A 22,725-nucleotide genomic window follows, 5' to 3' on the forward strand; every position below is an offset into this window, starting at 1 on the left:
ACTAAGAGCAACTATTCTAAGAGTTGGAAACCTAAAACTTTCCTTTCTTTCTTTAAATTTTTAGAGACAGAGAGAGAGAGAGAGAGAGAGAGAGAAAGCACACATGCTCAAGCAGGGGAAAGGGAGAGGGAGACAGAGAATCTTAAGCCGGATCCACGTTCAGCATGGAGCCCAATGCAGGGCTCCATCCTATGACCCTGGGATCATGACCTGAACTGAAATCAAGAGTCAGATGCTCAACCGACTGAGCCACCCAGGTGCCCCTCCTTTCTTCCCAATAGAACTTAAAATACACTAAATGTGTCCTTGTTTCACTTAAAAAAAAAAAAAAAAACAAAAAAAAAAAAGAACAAAATTAAATCTTGTCCTAAGGATTGAAATGCATCACTCTAAACCCCAGCCTCTGCATTTGCTGGTTACAGATGGTGAGAGACACCAGGATAAGTGGGTGTCACCTCTGCAATGATCCTGTAAGCTGGGGGTCTTGTCAAGCCTCTGTAAGCACCTGATGCTGCCAGGCTGAAGGTAACCACTGAGGCCTACAGCTACGTGGTTGCCTTATGCAAAATGCTGACTGTAAAGATAAACTATGCCCTCAAAGACACCAAAGATGCAACTCCTTCTCTTTCCTTGCCCAGCAGCAAAGAGGAAGGATTCAATTTCACATCTTCTTCATGAGCTCTCTTCTCTGTCTCCAGTATCTCTGCTCCACACAGTGTTGACACTCACTTTTTACTGCATGTCTTCTCTCCCATTGTCTCCTCTCAATCTCTCCTTCCCCGCAACAAGGCTGGATTTAGACCTATCCAACCACGTGTGTCCATTAACAAATAATTAAACCCGGTGCCAAGGAGCTTTGGGGTGTCTCCCATGGTTGTAGGGGAAAGGGGGTCGGGGCCACCACAGAGGCCTCACTGTTCCCCTCCACCACAGCCATGCATACAGCATCCCTCTTCACTGGCCTTCCTGGAACAGGAGATCAGACTGCACGAGGCTGGGACCTAACATCATCTTTGTTAGCAGAGTTTGTGCAGAGAGCAGGCACATAACAAAGATGTGCTGAATTAATACAGGATATGTACCATACAAATGCACTAACTATAGCATGGGCACAAAAGAAAGCCAAAGGGGCTGGGTCACAAATGACACTTGAGCACATTCTGACTCATAAATTGAGGAGACAAGGTCAAGGAAGGTGGTGAGATATTTGTGGTTCAAATAATATGCATTCTCATTTTCCTGGAAAACGGGTAGGGTAAAGTACCATAGAAATTAGATGGAAACTTTCATTGTTAACAGCAGCAGCTACCATTTTTGGAGAGCTTAATAGATGTGAGTCACCAGGATACGGTGGTGAGGTCAACACTGTGCTTTCCCTCCTTCAATTTATTAGAAAACTTATAGGGAAGAAAACACTTCGTATAATTGTTTGCTAGTTGCTGTTTGTGTACCAAGTATTACAAGAGAAATACTGATCATTATGTAAATACTTTTACAGCAAACGCCCCTAACTGCCTGGAGGAAGAAAGTCAGGTAAGATGAAGGAGAATGGGGCAGGCGAGGGAGAAAAGCGGTCCAGGCAGAGGAAACAGATCCATGGAGATGTGGGGGCAAGAAAGCATGGCACACAGCAGAGCATGATTTTCAAACTGCAGGTCATGAACCATTATTGGATTGTGAAATTAGTCCACTGTGACCTACATTTTGCTAAAAATGAAATGGAATTCAATAGAAAATCAAAAGAAATGTTGTCTTATGGAACTTGTCCCAGTCATATATACGGGTACAAAAACATCAGTGTACTGGGTTGCCATGTTAACTTATCTCTTGCTGTGCAGTCCACACTGGAAGGATTCTGAGTGGAGGAATGAAGAACTTCAATATGCATGTAGTGTGAGGAAAGGCAGGATGCAATATTAATCCCCTCAACACACCTAGGAATTAGGTACTAATGTCTATTTCACAAAAGAGCTCAAATTGCTTGCCTGAAGGCATACAGTTTATTCAGATGGAAGGAAGATTTGAACCAAGGTGAGAGTTTCCCTAAAAACTACATGGGATACGATGTTTAGAAACGGATGCTAATGAGGGGTGCCTGGCTGGCTCAGTCAGAAGAGCAAGCAATTCTTCATCTCAAGGTCGTGAGTTCGAGCCCCATACCGGTTGAAGACATGACTTAAATAAACTTTAATACAGACAGATTAAAAAAATGGATCCTAATGAATGAAATTGCCATCCCATTCTGAATACAGCTTTAGACAAACAGTGTCTTTGCTTTGGGGACAGGATATAGCTCAGATAAAAGATGATGGACCAAATTCCAGAAGTAACAGAGAAAACTATACTCACTATGCCAGCTAGAGAAAAGAAAAAGAGTAAGGCATCTGGTACCTGGCAGGCAATCCTGTTCACGATGTAAACGTTAGCTGAATTATGGGACTAATTCTCCATTAACTTATTCCACTTTTTTCTGTTGTACTACCTAAGAATTGATTAAGTATCTAGTCCACCCGCTTATGGCCACTATTTTCTTCTTTCCCATAGTTTTCCATGCCAAGTGCACAGAGGGCCCTCCAGAGCTGCTGAGTTGAACTTCACTTAATAAATAGGCAAATGTGGACTACCTTTTGATGCTAGTTATCCTTCTCCAGAGAAATAATAAAAACTCTTCCTGGTTGGCAGAAAACATTCAAGATTAAGATATCTTGACACTAAAAGAATATTCCAAGTTCTAGATATTCTTACTGTCTCCTAAGAAAATGTGAATGCCAAATAAGAGACAAACAATGACCATGTTTAAACAAAAATTCTCAAATAAGGGTTTGCAGGCAGTGACCACCACTTAAAAAAACAAAACGAAACAAAACATAAAAGCACTAAAGTCATGTTGACCAGACTAATCCTAGTCTACAGTGAGGGTCCCCTGGCATGTGAGTTGCAAATGATATATGTGATAAGGGAAATGTATCTAGAATATATAAGGAACTCTTAGAATTCAATAATAAAATGATCTTGAATGGGCATTTTTCTCAAAGATATAAAAAATAGCCAATTAGCACATGAGAAGATTCTCAAAATCATTAGTCACCAGGGAAATACAAAACCACAATGAGATACCGGTTCACATTTACCAAGATGCTATAATCAATATGGCACAGCCACTTTGAAAAACAGTCTAGCACTCCCCCCAAAAGGTAAACATGGAGTTACCATGTAGTCCAGCAACTCCACTCCTAGGTATACGCCCAAGAAAAATGAAAACATATATCCACATGAAAAACTGTACGTGAATGTTCACAGCCGCATTATTCCTAAGAACCAAAAGATGGAAACAACCCAAAATGTCCATCAAATGATGAACACATACACAAAATAGGATATATCCACACAGTGAAACATCATTCAGTCAGGAAAAGGAGTCAAGTACCGATACATGCTATAACATGGATACAAGCCTTTTATTAAATGAAAGAAGCCACTCACAAAAGATGACATACTATATATGATTTCATTTTTATTAAGTATCCAGCATGAGCAAATACAGAGTAGTGGCTGCTTAAAGGGAATAGGAAATTCAGAGTGACAGCTGAAGGGTACAGGGTTTCTTTTTGAGGTAATGAAAATGCTCTAAAATTGTTTGTGGTTTTGGCTACACAACTCTGAATATACTAAAAGCCAATGAGTTGTACATTTTAAATGGATGATTTTTATGGTATGTGAATTATATCTCAATAAAGCCACTACCACCACTACTATCCACCCCCGAAAAGTGAACTAAGATATTAAGCAGAAGAACCAGGTTCACATCCAGTTCCTCTTGAATCCAGTATCCAGGCCCTGAACACTATACTGTACCTCCTTCCAAAACACAAATGACAGTTACCTGGCCAAATCTACACTTAAACTCTTCCAGCAAAGCAGTGGTATACCATAAGACACATGGGATAATTGCCTTCAAATAGCTTACAGTTTAAAAACTATGTTTATTGTCAGAAGAGCAAAGCCATGTACTACATATAAATCTATATAATACATAATATAGTACATGCCTTTGCTCTTCTGATAACCTATGATACAGAATATATTCTATAACAGAGACTGTGACATATAGTATATCATGGATGATAATCCTAAGAGAGGATCAGATCACATTCATAGAAACAGATTTATTTCTACTGGAGGGGAAAAAACTGTTCCCCCTTAAGCATTGACTAAAATTATTTGTAGCTAAACAGAATACAGCAAAAGATCCCCAACATTTAATCATCCTGGACATACTAAAACAAAGCAGGGGTCGGGGTGGGGGCAGTTTCTCATCTTAATTAAAACAGGACCTTGAGGGGCCCCTGGGTGGCTCAGTCGGTTAAGTGTCCGACTTATGGCTCAGGTCATGATCTCATCCTTTGTGGGTTTGAACCCCGTGTGGGGCTCTGTGCTGACAGCTCAGAGCCTGGAGCCTGCTTCTGATTCTGTGTCTCCCTCTCTCCCTGCCCCTTCCCACTCATGTGCATGCATGTGCGCACTCTCTCTCAAAAATAAGTAAACACTTAAAGATGTTAAATAGAAACTTTACATCCCAGATCTGAGGCTTATTTTCAGGATAGGGCTTTACAATGCATATAATCCATTGTGGAAATCCATTTCTTAATTGTTGAGGTGTGAAATAACCCTAAACGTGTATTAAGTCATTAACCTGGCAAGAATGTATGCCTTGGAATCATTTTAAAGGGTTTCCATGATGAAAGTCGCTGGAGCCTTTAGACAGTACAACAACTCGTTCTCTCTCTCCCACAGACTAGAAGACCAAACTGTCCTCTCTCTGATGCCAGACCACTACCTCCACCTTGTGGCCACACTAAACCCTGGAGTCACAGCCCCTGTCCCATAGACTCCTTAAGAACTCCTGCAAATACAAGAAAGAAGCCATTAACACTCAGCCATCACCATGAACGCTGTGACCAAATGAAGTTCTCACAATACAAAGCACTGAGAGTTTCACTTGGTCACTTGGTTAGCTCTTGATGAACAAGTATCAGTAACAAGTACTTGGTGTGTCAGAGACCTTCAACAAGAATCTTCAAAGCTTTAACTTGAACGGAACTGGTTGTCCCCTATCCTAGGAATTAAACAGGTGAACTCTGGAACAAAATGTTTTCCAACAGCGTGTGGATTTTTCCAAATTTATATACTGCATCTGAATTCCAAAGATGAATGGTAAGTATAGATTACTCTGGATATATATCAAATAGCCAACCTTTGAAAATAGACCTTTTTTTTCTTTTACCTGGAAGGGATAGAAAAATGTTTTTAGGACCATTATTCACAATCTTAGAAAACCCAGTGACATCCCTTTCTTTTGATATAGGGAGATACAAGAATAAGAAAACAAAAGTCAGTTAGATGAGTTTAAAGCCAACCTGGACTTCTTCCCAAACCTGACATTCCCATCACCATTTCGTTCTCAGGTAAAATAATGGAACTAGAACGGCCCTGGGCAGATTCCACAATCAGTCAGCATGAACTAAGATACGGAGAAAGACCCTAAAGTCGGGATAAATCAGACAACTTTGCATGAAAGCCTTAGCCAAACCGTCAAACTGGCAATCAGGATTGAAATCACAAAGAGCTAAAAGACCTTCGTCAATACGCTGAATTTTACATGGAAACCACATCGCTGTACAGTATGGTCAGCTTCTTATAATTAGCTTAGGGAAAGTAAAATTTCAGGACATTCGACTGGGGCAAAAGCATTAGGGAGCATCCAGACTAGGGATAACAGGTACTTTTGTCTGACATACTAACGCAGATGGGCTGACAATGGCTGCCCACAGTTCTGTGTGTTGAAGGAGCACAAGACCCAGTCTGGACTCCCAAGGTGAGGACCCTGCTCAAACACCAACATGTGCAGAGGGCAGTGGACAAAGGGATTGTACATTATGACTTGCCACCTTTTGTACCTGGTTAAGCTTGCCATTCCTGATTTTAGTTTGCCCTTCTCTGTTTACAAATGGAAAAGCTGGGCCCAGAGAAGGTAATGCAAGGTCATACAACTAATGAGAGGCTGAGTCAGGATAAGCAACCAAATCTATGCCTCCATATCTGTACCAACAAATCACATTGGGAAAAGATAGGGTTCATATCACATTGCTAATAATTCAGAGAAGAAAAATGCTAATTGCCTCTTCTCAAGAACCCCTTAAAAAAAAGTTTTAGTTCCACAGCAACACTGTCTCAGGAACTTTCACAGAATCTATCCTGTGGTTAAAAACACATTGTTCCCCCTTTGTAAAAGGAACCTTAACAATTCCTACCTATAAGTCAGTACATCACGGTATATCTCCAGAAACTTTATTAATTGCAGTTGAAAAAAGAGAAAGTGTGAGACAGAGAGAGCAGGTGCTCCACAGACTTGTCAATCTTACTACAAAAATGAAGTCTCCACTGTGGGAAGAAACAGCTGAAAAATATTTTTCACACACATGCTCCAGGGTATCTGAGGCCAAAAAGAGTAAGGTGAGGGAGAATAATAGGAGGAAAAAAGTGTATTGAGAAAACTACAGATTCTTACCTGCTCTAATGTAAGCTGCTTCGAAATGGTATCATTCTCCAGTTTTTTAATTTTCTTCATCAGTTTGTTGACCTGGAATTCCTGCTCTTGTTCGAGATGCTGTTCTAGTTCGGCTTTCTCATGCTGCAACTGGAAAAAGGAAAAATCACAGACGTGGGAATTGAGACACTCAAAAGCCACGGAAACACCGGCTCCACAAGCTGATTACACTGAGTAAGAAGTATCATCACAGAAGCTACAATCCTCATTTCTGTTGATACCCAAGTGCACACCTAGTGTGTAACCTGCTCCAAGGGTCCTCTAATTCACGACCACAAGTTAGAGTCCACGTACATAAGCTCCTGGCCTGAGCCAAAAGGCCACAAGTGACAGGGCAAATACACCTGAGCATCAATCAAACCATGATTAAATACAGATTGTTTAGTTTTTAAAAACATAGAAGTTGTTGCCTCTGTAGAGAGGAATTGGGAAGCTAGGGATGAGGTAAGGATGGAAACTTCAAATATAAAACTAACGTTTTCAAAAAATATCCCTATTCAAACACACACACACGCGCGCGCACACACACACACACACACACACACACACACACACACACACCCTTCAGTACTTTTCAAACTATATAACATCATAAAAATTATATTAAAAATAGAAATTTTAGTCAGTTTTAATTAAATGAATTAGTTTACTCAGATTTTTATGTGTGTAAAGAAGGAAGAGATGTCACAATCACAAAACATATTTAGTAAATTATTCTGAATGCTATGTCTCAATACACTAATAAGCATCCTTTGGCAAAAACCAGTAGAATTAATTATCTTTCTATAATGAGACTGTACATCACACCTCCTACGTCTTTCCTAAAAGCCCAGGAGGGAGGCTTCTTATTTATGCAGGTAAAACATAAGGTTAGGGTTGCCTGTGTGGCTCAGTCGGTTGAGTGTCCAACTCTTGATTTTGGTTCAGGTCATGATCCCAAGGTCATGGGATCAAATCCCATGCAGGGCTCTGCATTGAGACTGCTTAAGATATTCTTTCTTTCTTTCTCTCTCTCTCTCTCTCTCTGCCCCTCTCCCCCTGCTCACGCTTTCTCTAAAAAAATAAAAGAAACAAAAGATAAGGTTATGGTGTCACTGAAAAGTTTTTTTAAAAGGTCCCCCAACCATCAAAACCAAAAGGGAATCGAGGAAATGACAACTGGGCTTCTAATTTCTAACATTCTCAATTGGGAGTGTTCATTCATAGCAGGGGTTGGAGAGAATGACAGCAACAGGGCCCAATAGAGATTACGTAAAAGCCATTAAAAACAATGAAACACATGTACTTTTATGTGGGGGTCTAAGAGGACACTGCTGCCTACTTTCACCCTCAAAATCACTTCTTCAAGCAGACACTGTGTACCAGGTTCTTCATAGGCATTAGGCAGGCATGATCACTCCCATTTCCTATGTGAAAAAACAGGAGACTGGACCAAGATAATTCAGCTGAAGGCAGTGAAGGCTGGGACCCACATTCTGCTCTGAACCCCAAGCCAGTATTCTCCCACTGGATCTTGAGCAAACCTAGGAGGAATCAGTTTCAGACTCCGCTAGCATCTAGTGCATCTTTGGCGTTTAAAAAATCAAACGACCCAGGGCGCCTGGGTGGCTTGGTCAGTTGAGCGTCCGACTTCGGCTCAGGTCATGATCTCACAGTCCGTGGGTTCGAGCCCCGCGTTGGGCTCTGTGCTGACAGCTCAGAGCCTGGAGCCTGTTTCAGATTCTGTGTCTCCCTCTCTCTGCCCCTCCCCTGTTCATGCTCTGTCTCAAAAATAAATAAACGTTAAAAAAAAAAAAAAAAGTCAAACGACCCAACAGAAAACAGGACGCCACAGACACTTGCCTGGAGGACACTGTGTCTCTGGGTAAACCCTGCATATGGCATGACGGGCAACCCAAAAAGATTAGCCAGGCCTGAGCAACCTCCATACGGCTGCACCGAACCCTCACCACACCGACACAATTACCACTGCTCTGCAAGCACATACTTGGTTAAAAAAAAAAGGTTAAAATCTGACAGTTTTCTAAGCTGGAAATGTTGACTAAACAGATGCTTCTTTCTCCAACTGTTTTTGATGTGCAACTTCAAGAAAAGCTGGTCAACCTTGCAGGGACCCAGGAAAAAAGCAGATGCAAGGAAGCACTTACAGTGACAAGTCTATTTTTAGCTCGTTCTTTAAAACTCAGGTTCTGCAGGATCAAGCAGTAATTACAAGAAACAAGAGAAACCAACAGAGAACAAGAAGAGCTCCTGGCACTTCAGACACAAAGACCCTGATGCAACAAGACCACTCACGAGGAAGAAACAGCAAAGCATGCCCATCCCCACCTAACACTTTTACTCCGTAACATACCTGTGTACCCTCCATCTGTAAGTACTACGTTAGACGCAGGGGACATCTTGAGTGAAGATGTCACCCTCGCCCTAGAACAGTTCATGAGCACCAAGCTTAAATGGTATCTACTGGTTTTAGAAAAATAAACTTTAGTCTTAAAACCTTTAAACATTCTGCATAGTAGTTTTTACACCAGGTATGTTTTCCTCCAATATGCTTTCAATTGTTGCCATTTTTATTTAAAAGAACCCCCCCCCTTTTTTTTTAAGCATTATTCTTCTGCCCTGAGGTAAATTAAAACAATCAAGGATGCAATCTAACATTGAAACATGTCTGGCCCACAAAGCCAGAATGTTAATCTGAGAAAAAGGTAAGGCTGTCATTGGCTTACAGAAAAATATTCCTATTTAGACAGATGGTCTATATTGTCAATATCTGATGAGGTATTTCCTTTAAGAATACAGATTAAACTAGTAATAAAATCCATAAAAGCTCTCCATTTTAAGAGGCTTTTCCCTCTCAAGAGATATCCCCTAAGGAAAATTTGATGGTAAAGCTGTTGTCACCAGAACTCAAGTGAGATCCCTGGGTTACACTAACCCATTTGGGAAAGATCAAGCCATCTTGAGATCTGTCTGCTAAAGATGCCCGTGTTCATCATCCCCCGAAAGTCAGGGCTGGAACAAACAGCTTTGCTGCTTGCTTTGTTCTGACATCTCTCAGGTGACACCCAATTTCGGGGCAGAGCGTGGAGTTTCTGAACAGAGCATTAGAAACAGGAAATAGGTTCTTCCTTGGAACAAAGAAACCACCAATACAAAGAGAAACACACAGATACAGAGACACCCCCTTCAAAGTCATGAGAGTTCAGATGAGCAAGAAGGTGAGAGAGCAGAAAGGGATCTTGAGGAACTAACAACTGCAGAGTCCGCGTGAGGAACATTCAGAAATTGTTGGTTTTTTAACAGATACCATGTAAATCCAAGTCATTCGGCCCCAACGGGGCTTGAACCAACATCCCCAGCTCATGACACCAAAAACCCTAAAAGGAGCCTCGTTCAGGCTGACACAAGCCAGCTCTCAGAAATAAATTTCCTACGTGTAGGCATAAAATTCAAGGCATGATTTTAAATTTCTAATCAAAGGTCTTAACATTTTATGAGCAACTTTAAATCTTCCAAGAAGGTCAGTGATCCTAAACTAGAGCAAAAATCATTCAAACTGAGAAGTAAACAGTCAAGCAAATTCTATTAATGTGTTTGAAATAAACTCACGTGTGTGCCTTAAATATATCTAAAGCAAAAGGCTTAGGCAGATTAGTTTTTTAATCAGAATTTTCTATAAATACACTTTATAAAGTCAATCACAAAGATTATGCAAGGGTTTTATGACTCCTATTTGTGCAATATAGTTAACATTAATTTTAAAAAGTGTAGAATGGAAATTATGTTATGTAACAAATGATCCACTGGCAGCACATTTTCAATGGAATTAGGGCTATATGAATAAAAGTTTGCTACTTAGGTTTCACCATCAAAAACAAAACAAAACCAACATAACTGAAAGCCATAAGCAAAGATACAAACTATAAACCTATGAATTTCTAAGTATTAAAACTTGAGCATTTTGTTACCATATCCACTCATTATATATGAAGCCCTAAAGCAAGCTTCCAGCCTGTTAAAAAAGACAAGTATAACATTAATTTGATCTCAAATAGGCTAGGCTTAAGCATCATTCGATCACTCACAACTGCTATCTTACAATTTATAAAGACTTTCTGGAGCCACTTCTGTGAACCAGGCCTATTGTATAAGAGACTCCAGAATTCTTCACTGCATGACCTTTATTCTGGGTCGAATTCTCACTAGCAAGTAGAAGCACTGCAAACTGTTCACCTAAGAGAACCATCACAGGTGCACATGTAGGTCGGCTGTCGAGCCAAGCCTCCCAGCCGGCATGCAGCAAGTTTGCCAAATCCCAGGCTGGGCGAAGCATGTTTGCGAGTCTGGGTTTGTTGTCCATCTAGCTACTGCCAAGTGAGGCAAGCCTCCAGCCACCAGCCCCAGGACCCAGCTTTCTCAGTGCAATTCAGAATAAACCCAAGATGCTCCCACCTTCTTTCTCACTGATCCAGGCTAACACTTCTGTGTACTCACCACCCCCATCCCACAGCCAGCATCCTTGGTTTACCGACAACTACCAAAAGCTAGAACTAACTGCACTGGGCCAAGTAAAGGCCACCATAGGACAACAACTACATGAAGTCATTGGGATGTCAAACACAATTATATTATTCATAGAAGCTTTGCAAAAAAAAAAGTTCAAAACTAGGTGAAAAGACATGGAGTCTTTTATGAACCAACTTTTTAGCCACTCTATTGAGGAGTGTGAGCAGAAAGTCAGCTTCCCGTTTCAAATTCATTATATCACCACTAAATGCCTCTTGGGCCCACACTTATTCCCACCTCCAAACCCCTTCTGTTACTGGTACAATTGTTCTCAATCAACACCTCATATCAGTTACCAGTTGGCATTTAGTCAGCCTCCAGAGCAGCTGTCAAACCACCCTCTTCTTTGTATGCTCATGGCCCCAATCTAGTTCAAGTCTTTTATTATTCTTCACTGGGCCACTGCCAAAGCTTCCTAATAAATCTCCCCAGATTCAGCGTAGAACATCCTGACAGACAAACCCTATTAATACATCAACATTCTGCTCAAAACCCTTCAATGGTTCCCTACTTACCTGCAAAAGTATAACATCATTGGCATGACATTCAAGTCCTTCCGTGATCCAATCCTATCCAAGTTTCCCATGCTTTCCTCATGCTATTTCACATTCTGCCCAAGTGACAGTCTAAGGTTCATGAGCATAAATGCCTTCAGGGTCCAGACACCTAACAAAGAATGGATGTGCCAAAAAACAGCACATGGTTGTAACTGTGTTAAAGGCAAAGTTCATGTCTTTTACTCTTAAAAGAGTAAAGACTCTTTTACTAAAATAATAAATTTAAAAAACTGAAATCCATGATGCTGGGCAAACACTTCTGGAAACCACTCCAGTCCAGGGGTTGCACACCCCTGCCTCCACAACCCTGGTCGTGCTGTACCCTCTGGTAGAGTGCCTGAATCCCTCCCTCCAACCTATTCAAAGTGAGCGATGGCTCAGAAAACATCTTCCACAGTACCTTCCCACATGCCCCCAACATACTGTATCCTCCCCTTCTTTAAGCTGTGAGGAGTACATTGTACCTGTGTGCATGATAACGTCTAGTTCATGTTTCATATCTTTCTATTAGCTACTTCTAAAAGCAGCTAATACTTTAAGGCACTAGTTACTATGTACCAAGCATTTTATATGGCCATAACTCTGTGGCAGATACTATCTTTTGCATTTTACGAAGAAGAAAACCACAGCTTAGGGAGGTCAAGTAACTTGCTCAAAATCACACAGCTGATGAGGGGTAGATCCAGGGTTAAAACACAGGTCTCTGACTTTACAGCCTTCGTCCTTATCCCTGATGTGTGCTGCCATCCTCGAGCACCTGTATACATTCTCGATCACTCTTACAGGACTGCAAGCTCCATGAACAGCAGTGACCAGAACATAGTGAATTCCGCTCCAGATCATGGACAAATCTCTTGTCCATGCAAACACTGACTCACTTCCTTTACGCTTTTCCCTCAGAGTAAGCCTCAGGATGAACAAGACAACTAGGTAAATATAAAGGGTGCCATTACTACATATATAGTACTCTCAGGTGACCATCACCTAAGTCAACAAATGTTAACACTGCCCGCTCTCTCCCAGAGCCTAGTGTATCCTTCCGAATCACAGCGCTCCATCTCTGAGGGGTGATCGCTCTCCTGATTCTCACTCATAGTAAAGAACTCCTTGCATTTTTTTCTTTAAAAGAAATTTTATTGCCTATGTATTTCTAAACATTAGTTTTGCTTGGTTTTGCATTCTTTTTTGTCTAGCTTCCTCTGCTAGATAAACTTAGGATTTCATTCACCTGCATTACTTAGTTGAACAGTATTTTTACTGCCTTATGATATCCCGCTGGATGAGCACAATTTGTCTACTCTATGGACAATGAGTATTTGGGTCATTTCTGGTTTTTTACTATTACGTGCAATGCCACAAAAAACATTCTTGTATACATCTGGTGTACATATGCAAACATCATAAATATATCTAGGACTGAAACTGCTGAGTCACAGACCGTGAATATTTCCAGTATCATTAGGTAATGCCAAACTGCTCTAAAAGCAGCAACCATTTCCATTCCCTGAGAGCATACAGAAGACTTCTCTAGTAATATCTTCTTGTTTTATTTTGCCTTTCTTGATTACTAATGTGTACTTGTTCATTTGTTTCCTGCTCATATGCCTATCTGCTTGTGCAAAGAGTCTGTTCAAGTCTCTATCCATTTTCTTTGGAGCAGTCCATTTTTCATACTGATTCGTAGTCTCGTGTTAGTTATACAGGTTACAAACATCTTCTCTCACACTGTGGCCTGTCCTTGCGTTCTCTTTATGTGATTTCCAATGACATGTCTTTGTTCTTCTCTAGGCATTACTTAATGGCAATACTCCCAAATTTCTCTGTTGAAAGAAATCTATCCTGCTGCCTATCTGTAATCTCCATATGGATGTCTAGACCACTCAACTGAAGTTCTGACCTTCTCACTCCAAGTCTACTCCACTTAAAGCCTTTCCCATCTTAAATTATGGTTAACTATATTCTTCCAATCATGGATGCCAAAATCTCCAAGTCTGTTTTGAGCCTGTCTTTTGCGCATGCCCACTTCTAATCCATCCTCAATCCAATAGGATATTCCTTCAAAATGTACCTAGAACCCAATGGTCACCATCTTTACCATCACATCCTAGAACAATCAACCCTATCCCAGTGTGGATTATGGAATAGTCTTAAAATAGACAGCCTAGCTCCCACCTTGGCCTCCACTCCATAATTTCTTCTTGAGATAGCAATCAAGGCAAGATCATTTCACTACTTTGTTCAAACCCCTTTCCTGCCCCCCATGGCTCCCACTGCAGAGTGAATGCCAAACTCATGATTATGGCTCAACGGCTCTACGTGATCTGCATGCTGGCCACCAAACCCCCAGTACCCATTACCTCCTCAATCTCAACTCTTACTCCTCTCCCTCCAAGACTCCACTCCAACCACATTTGGCCTCTCTGCTGCTCCTCCAACATGGCAGGCACGATCCCACCCAAGGCCTTAGCACTTTCCTGTCCCTTCCAGCTTCAATGCTCTTCTCTCTGAAATCCACTTATAGGCATAGGTTTTTTTCCCCCTAACAAATACAGTACCATACTATAAATGTATTTTCTTTTAAGTTTATTTTATTTTAAGAAAGAGAAAGAGAGCAAGCCTGAGTGGGGAAGGGGCAGAAAGAGAGGGAGAAGGAGAATCCCAAGCAGCCTCCAGGCTCTCAGCACAGACGGTGATATAGGGCGAATTCTCACAAACTGTGAGATCATGACCTGAGCCGAAATTGAGTCAGACACGTAACTGACTGAGCCACCCAAGTGTCCCTCTTATGATTTAAGAACATTTTTTCTCTAGCTTACTTTACTGTAAAAGGATGGTATATAATACAAATAACATAAAAAATATGTGTTAATTGACCATTTATGTTATAGGTAAGACCTCCAGTCAATGGCACGCTATTAGTGGTTAAGTTTTTCAGGGGAACTAAAAGTTATACACAGATTTTGATTGGGGGAGGGGAGAGAAGGATGGGAAGGAGGAGGTGGCACCCCTAAGCCCTGTGCTGTGCAAAGATCACCTGCATTTTTTCCTTGAATGTTTGATACAACTTGCAGTAAAACCATTTGAGCCTGCAATTTTTCACTACAAAAGGTTGTTTCTCACCAATTCAATTTCTCTAATGGTTACAAAGCTCATGTTTTCTATTTCTTCCCCAGCCAGTTGTAGACAGTATGTTTTTCTATTAATTTGTCCGTTCCATCTAAAATTTCAAATGTACTGGGCACCTGTGTTGCTCAGTTGATTAACCATCCAACTTTGGCTCAAATCATGATCTCACAGTTTATGAGTTCAAGTCCCACATGGGGCTTGCTGCTCTCAGTGCAGAGCCCACTTTGGATCCTCTGTCCCCTCTCTCTGCCCCTCCCCCACTTGGCACTCTCTCAAAAATAAACATTAAAAAAAAGACTAAAAACAATTTAAAAATTTCAAATGTATTGCCATATACGATTATTCATGAGTTATTCACTCTCCTTTTGAATAGCTACAAGAAAAACTGTGATATGTTTCCTGTTTCCTAACAAAGATTTCAAGCTTGATCTTTGTTTCTTTGAATGTAGTAAGCATGGCTGCTCTGGAATCTGTGTCTGATAATTCCAATATCTAAACTATTTGTGAAGTCCATTTCTGTTCTTTCATTTCTACTAGTTGACATCCATGAAATCTCATATCCCCATGTGCCTGGTTCTCCTTGAGTGCTGGGCAACATATTTGAAATTGTATTTGTAGGTGAAATTTGTGGTCTAGGATGATGGTATCTTCCTCCAGAAAATTCTGTTTTCTTCTGCCAGGCACCAGAAGACTGGGTCTACCTTAATCCAAAACAAAAGCTTCATGATTTACAGTTCACCAGGTGATACAAAACTAGTTTGTTCTTGGGGCACCTGGGTGGCTCAGTCAGTTGAGCATCTGACTTCGGTTCCGGTCATGATCTTGCAGTCTGTGAGTTTGAGCCCCGCATGGGGCTCTGTGCTGACAGCTCAGAGCCTGGAGCCTGCTTCAGATTCTGTGTCTCCCTCTCTCTTTGCCCCTCCCCTGCTCACGCTCTGTTTCTCTCTCAAAAATAAACATTAAAAATTTTTTTTAAAAAAACCTGGTTTGTTCTTATCCTAAGGTTCATGATTAAAGTGTAGGTCATTTATTGCTGTCTCCATCTTTGGCCAACGCTGAGCTTTAACTTCTGTAACCTCAGCTCCACACAACTACCATAGCACAGCTCAGTTTCTCTGCTGTTCCATAAGCAGCAGCAAATAATCAAGACAAAACCAGCCCTGGGAGTTTGGGTCTTCCTAATACCCACCTCCCCCAGATCATAGCCCAGCAGGCCTTCTCCATCTTGCTAGTTCTTCATGCTTTAAAAAATATTTAAGAGCATTCTGTGTAGGTTTTATTGATCCTCAGTGAGGTTTGTCTGAATTACCTAATCTGTCATTTTCTAGAGGGGAAGGTATAAGCAATTTTTGCAAGGCAACAGCTGGGCTCTTCCAGAAAATTATTTTTTAAATGCTATTTTCTTGTCAACATTCTCAACATCAAGGACAAGCCCTCATAATTTCTTTTTTTTTTTTTTTTTTTTTTTTTTTGAGAGAGAGAGAGGGCACAAGCAGGGGAAAGGAGCAGAGGAAGAGAGAAGAAGAGAGAGAATCTTAAGCAGGCTCCATGTTCAGTGTGGAGCCCAATGCAGGACTCGATCCCACAACCCTGGGATCATGACTTGACCCAAAATTGAGTCAGATGTTCAACTGACAGAGCCACCCAGGAGCCCTACAAGCCCTCATGTCTGAACAGATGGCTCCACTACAACATCGGGCTTCCCATCCACCCAGAATACCTAGTGGGCTAAGTTTGAGTTTGCCAGATTCCCCACAGCACAAAGCTGTTTAAAGCATTAATGCCTTTAGAGAAATCTGGTTAGGAGAAAATTAAAAAAAAAATTTTTAACATTTTTTTGTGAGAGACAGAGCATGAGCAGGAAGGAAAGGGGCAGAGAGAGAGAGAGGGAGACACAGAATCCAAAGCAGGCTCCAGGCTCTGAGCCATCAGCACAGGACCCAATGTGGGGTTTGAACCCACGAACTACGAGATCATGACCTGAGCTGAAGTTGGACACTTAACCGACTGAGCCACCCAGGTCCCCTAGGAGATTTTTAAAAGATCCTCCACAAATAATATAAAGAAATCTTTTAGGGCCTGGAGTCGGCCTACTGCATTGAAAATGCAATTTGTAAAACCTAACACTTCCTTCTTCCGAGGAATAGTGTTCAGTCCAAATAAAGAATTCATTCTAACTTGAGACATTACTGTGAACTAAAACAAGGCCACACCTTTATGAATAAAGAGGAAGAAAGTGAAGGTAGCTCCGTATTTTAGGTAATTACTGACTGGGCTGACTGTAAACGGTTTTGAAATAGAAAACCTACCCAAGAAGTGCAAAACAGGGAACATTTATAACTGCAGTGTTTTAAAGTCATTTAAAAAATGTTTCCAATGATGGCTCAAGTCCATCTACAGTGGAGCCAGACTCATCTTTTCACCTAGAAATAACCATGCTTACTCCTACCCTGGAGAATAAAGTAAGCTCCCACTCCAGCTTCATCTCATTATTTTTAATTTCATTGTCTGTCTACTTTTGTTTTCTCTCTACCTGAGCTTTCCCACACTTTTCAAAGGAAGTCAGCATGGGAAGCTTGAAAGCCTCTACTCTTGCCCTTACATTTTTGGAGTCCACACTGGCACATCCAATCTAGACCTAATGTCAACACACATGCATACACTTGGAAAGAAACTCCATGATTTCTTAGAGTCTGAACAACTGTATCACGTTCATTTTATTTTCTAATCGTAATGCAAATTGTGTTGGACAGAGATTTCTGGCAGGCTACTAAACAGGAAAATTCTGGCTCATAATATGGCCTCTGGAGGCTACATCATTTAAAATGCATTAAAAACATCCCGGGAGCCTTTGCAGATGTATTGGGAAACACAACGTACAAGCCCCTTGCTCAGTGAAAAGAAACAAAGAACAGACAATGCTGAAGTTCAGAATGTTTGTAATGAAAAACAACTCTTTCTCTCTCTCTCTCTCTCTCTCTGACCCTACTGTTCTGTGAGCTATAGGTAACAGCAAATTTTTCAGATCAGCATTAATAGCCCTGAAAAAAGCCAGAAGGGCTACTGCTCTGGCCACCTTAATGAAGAACATATTTCACAGTCTCTTCTCCTCTTCCATGGGGAGGGCAGAAACAGTGTTCATCCGAACTGATGCGAAGGCCATCTGAGCCTAGGTGCCTTTAAAACTGACTAGAGTATCTCATATGTATTTATTGCCCTGACATGAGATGTTGCTGCCTGCCCAAACAAAATCACTACACTGCCATCCTAGTAACTAGGCAGACTCGGGGTGAGAGGCAGGCGGCCTCACATTCTGGTGCACATGCTTCACAAGAAGGGATCTGAGACTCTATGCTCACTGGTTATGCCCACGGGCATGCCTGCTACCCTGAGACACAGCCTGTCTGGGGCTGGGGAAGCATGCACTCCAGAGAGCACAACCAGTAAGATGGTACTTGAAGGAGAAACCGCTTCTCCAGAACTGAGGGGAGGAGAAGGAAAGGGTAAACCAAGTGGTAAGCCTTTGTCTAGATGAACAGGCAGGTTCAGGGACTTACTTGAAATCTTCCTGTCAGTTTTACTCCTGTGCAAAGAGACGGAGGAATAACGCTGTCGCCTGATGTCCCTCTGAGCTGCTTGGCTATCAGTCACTTGGTAGCGGCAGCTTCAACAGTGGCTTTTGCCCTCAACTTCCTTCCTTTCCTGTCTCACCTTTCTATGGATGCTAGGAAACATTAACTACATGTGTTCTGGAAGGCATTCTAACCTCAAGGACCAAGTCAGTAATAATAAAGCCATGCCCTTAAACAAGAGATCCAGAAAAGTGTTATTCTTAAGTACTTTGAATCATCAATAAGAATGTACCCTTCCATAAGGATATAATACTTTCTACTGTAGCGACAGTGGCATTATTTTCTGAGGACCAGATCCAATTTCAAATATGAATCAAAAGTACAGGGGCGCCTGGGTGGCACAGTCGGTTGAGCGTCCGACTTCAGCCAGGTCACGATCTCGCGGTCCGTGAGTTCGAGCCCCGCGTCAGGCTCTGGGCTGATGGCTCAGAGCCTGGAGCCTGTTTCCGATTCTGTGTCTCCCTGTCTCTCTGCCCCTCCCCCGTTCATGCTCTGTCTCTCTCTGTCCCAAAAAAAAAAAACAAATAAACGTTGAAAAAAAAAAATTTAAAAAAAAAAGTACAAAACTATTGGGGTGCCTGGGTGGCTCCATCGGTTGAGCGTCAGACTTCGGCTCAGGTCATGATCTCGCGGTTTGTGGGTTTGAGCCCCGCGTTGGGCTCTGTGATGACAGCTTGGAGCCTGCTTCGGATTCTGTGTCTCCCCGTCTCTCGCCACCCCCCCGCTCATGCTCTGTCTCTCTCTAGTCTCTCAATAATAAATAAATGTTAAAAAAAATTTTTTTTTAAAGTACAAAACTATTAACCTATTTGTTATTTTAAGGTCTAAAATTTAAAAGTTGGATTAGATTAAAAAAGTCAGAGATATATATGTAATACCCAGTACCCTTCTTATCTTAGCCCTGTTCCAGGGCTTTAAAAAAAGAAAAAGTATTCATTAGCAATTAGCAGCAGTTGAGAAGATTGCAGACAAAAACAGGACTTCCCAAAGAGCAGAAGTAAACTTGATGCATCAGGCTTGCATCACAGCAAGTGAAAAAACTCCAGGATTGCTAAAGCCATTATCAATCTCAGCAATGACAGGTCTTCCAATATGCATGACTGGTGATTGGTAGTTAACAGGGGAGTTAAGAATTATTTAAAAAAAGTTTTAAGACTGAGGGCCTGTGGAATAAGTCATATTAGGACTGACAAGACAGTTAAGCTAGGTATTAAAGCAGTCTGATAATACTAGTTCTTAATGATTTGAGCATTCCAGAATCTTCTTTCACTTGCAAACGCACCGAAGACTGCAGCAGGCTTCACTGCACTATGATGCATGACAGTCACAGCTATGATAGAACTCTGAGCTCTCAAAGCCAATGACACAGAAGGTTCCAAAAGGTAAGGACAAAACAAGCATCAGAATTTTTTAATTTCCTTTTTAGGAAATAAGGCATTTTCTATTTACAAAAGTAATGCAGGTTGCTTTTACAAAATAAGAAGGAAAAGGATATAAGAAAACTAATATAACCCAAAGCTTAGCACCAAAGTATAATCACAACTAACATTTTGGAAAATAGTCTTTTAGATTGTTTTTCTAATGTACATGTTATATATCAAAATCTGATGAAGAGTTTGCTCACAAAACATTTCTTGTAAATTTTAATTATAAATTCTGGTTAAACTACAACTTCTGTTTGAGGCATTCCAGAGCTGAATCTGGTTCAGATGCAGGCTTGTGCTGAACTTAGCAAAAGTACCAGAAGGCTCTTTTTGGGACAGTTCTCAATCAGATAATCAATTCTATGGTCTGGGCTCAAAAGGATGCAGATTTTTCAAATAAGTTTTCATAAAATGAAAGTATAATTTTCTGGCCATCTAGGGGATATATACAAAAGCAAGAGAGAAAGCATGCTTTTTGTGTGTTTTTGTTTGTTTCAGTGATGCTTAGCATATGTAAAAATATTTAGGCTATATCCCAAACTTGATCTTCTAGGAGAAAAGGATTTCCTCTCATCCACAAATAAACTTCCATTTGTAAAGGTATTAGATACCAGTTCTGTTATGGCAGATGGGAAGGGAAGGGAAGGGAAGGGAAGCGTGTCCCCCACAGCAATGATCTCAGTTTGTTTTCAGATCCAAAGAATCCCTTTGAAATGCACATAAAAGCAGTGTCCAATCACTATGAGAGACAACAGTCAAAGCATGGTGGCAAAACCAAAATTGTTCCACAAATGGCCTCAGTGGCCTTGGGGTGAAAAAGGCAAAATACTTTCATGGTGAACATGTCAATTCACTCTTTCGTCTATCAGGAACACCTGCATACAGTTTCTCTTCTCAGGCTTTTCAAAAAAAAGGTCTATCTACAAGCGCCATCCTAGAGAGTCATGTTAAAGTAATTACAAAATTAGAAAAGTCTACTGGTACCAATTAGCCTAAAAAATCTCCAGATGGAGATCAGTTCTTCCACACTGTGTGGCAGAAAATGTGAGCCTTCAACAAAGGGGATGATATCCTGAGGCAAGCCTCAGGATGGGTAACAGAGGGTGGCAGACCCTCCCGCAGCCAAATGAGCTCTCTCCAACTGGCCAACAACAGGAGGGCCTTGGGGTTCTACAACAAAGGTATGCTGTGATAGCTGAAGTCTAAAGTGAGAGATCATCTGTCATGCCACAGAACACACATAGGTCTAGAACTTGCCAGAGACGTCAACCTCAACTCCCTGCCACCCATCTCCTTTCAAGGGCCTAAGAACCAGGAAGGCGGCATGAGGAGTATCTGTTTAATGGGTACAGAGAGTTTGGTTTTCAAGAAGTTCTGGGGATGAATAGTGGTGATGGGTGCACAACAGTGTACCTAATGCCACCACGTTATACACTCAAAAATGGCTGAAATGACAAATTTTATGTTATGTATATTTGGCTACAATGTATGTATGTGTATATATACATATATGTCTGTGTGTACACAGAACCAAGCTGGGATTCCTGAGAGATGGTCTTGAAGACATGCTAAGTATTCATTTGTCCAGATTCTTTAAGTTCGACCACCAACGAGCTACAGTCTTACTAAGAGCTCCCCCAGCAACAGAATCATACCTTCATACTATATTCCTTGTTTTGACTTGGCCACATGAAGGCTAGTGCTACATGTTATATACTACTTTTGGTAAAAAAAAAAAAAGTTTATTGCACTGTTCCATTTGCATAGTATTCAATCTCTGTAGAAAGATCCATGCCTCTGGAAAATTTTAAGTTTTTAATATATGAAAATTATTTTTCTCATGATCAAGTATAAAACTACTTAAAATTTTTTTTTTAATTTTTTTAATATTTATTTATTTTTGAGAGAGAGAGAGAGAGAAAGAGAGCGAGCACGTGAGTGCGTCGGCGAGGAGGGGCAGAGAGGGAGGGAGACAGAATCTGAAGCAGGCTCCAGGCTCCAAGCCGTCAGCACAGAGCCTGATGCCTGGCTCAAACCCACAAACTGTGAGATGGTGACCTAAGCTGAAGTCCGACGCTTAACCTACTGAGCCACCAGGCGCCCCCATCCCTTTTTAAAAAAAAAAAAAAATTTTTTTTCTTTTAATGTTTATTGATTTCTGAGACAGAGAGAGAGACAGAGCATGAAAGGGGGAGGAGCAGAGAGAGAGGGAGACACATAGTCTGAAGCAGGCTCCAGGCTCTGAGCTGTCAGCACAGAGCCCAATGTGGGGCTTGAACTCACAAACTGTGAGATCATGACCTGAGCCGAAGTCTGTCGCTCAACCGACTGAGCCACCCAGGCAAGCCCACCCCCTGCTTTTTTTTTAATGTCTATTTATTTTTGAGAGTGAGAGCACAAGCAGGAAGGGGCAGACAAAGGGGCAGACACAAGAATCCAAAGCAGGCTCCAGGCTCCAAGCTGTCAGCACAGAGCCCAATGCAAGACTTGAACCCATGGACCGGGAGATCATGACCCAAGCCAAAGTTGGACATTTAACCGACTGAGCCACCCAGGTGATCCAAACAATTTTTTTTTTTTTTTTTAGATATAAGAATTATGAAAAAAAAATTACTGTATTTCTCCAGGTTATAGCTTTAAATTCACCTTTTTCTGTTGCACATGGCTCTTCTGTTCTTTCATGCCTTATTTTAAGGGATATCAATGTCTTTGGGAAAAAGGTGGGTTATGATAATAAACTACACACTATAGAACCATTCACAGTGAAGATGAACCTTTATAGAGAACAGAAGCATGATCTGGCTAGGTTTTGG

General features: G+C 41.2%; 1 protein-coding gene across 2 annotated transcripts in view; it reads right to left on the bottom strand.

Moving 5' to 3' along the window:
- Window positions 1-22,725, bottom strand: part of CCDC6 (coiled-coil domain containing 6) — a 108,827-nt gene that overhangs the window by 33,149 nt on the left and 52,953 nt on the right. For both annotated transcript variants that reach the window (XM_040485089.1, XM_040485090.1), the window contains exon 3: window positions 6,569-6,697. In XM_040485089.1, the coding sequence (XP_040341023.1) occupies window positions 6,569-6,697 (129 nt within the window). The remainder of the gene's footprint in view (window positions 1-6,568; window positions 6,698-22,725) is intronic.

This window comes from Herpailurus yagouaroundi, unplaced genomic scaffold (genome assembly GCF_014898765.1).
Source record: "Herpailurus yagouaroundi ecotype Mexico unplaced genomic scaffold, PumYag 163, whole genome shotgun sequence".
NCBI classification, from domain to species: domain Eukaryota; kingdom Metazoa; phylum Chordata; class Mammalia; order Carnivora; family Felidae; genus Herpailurus; species Herpailurus yagouaroundi.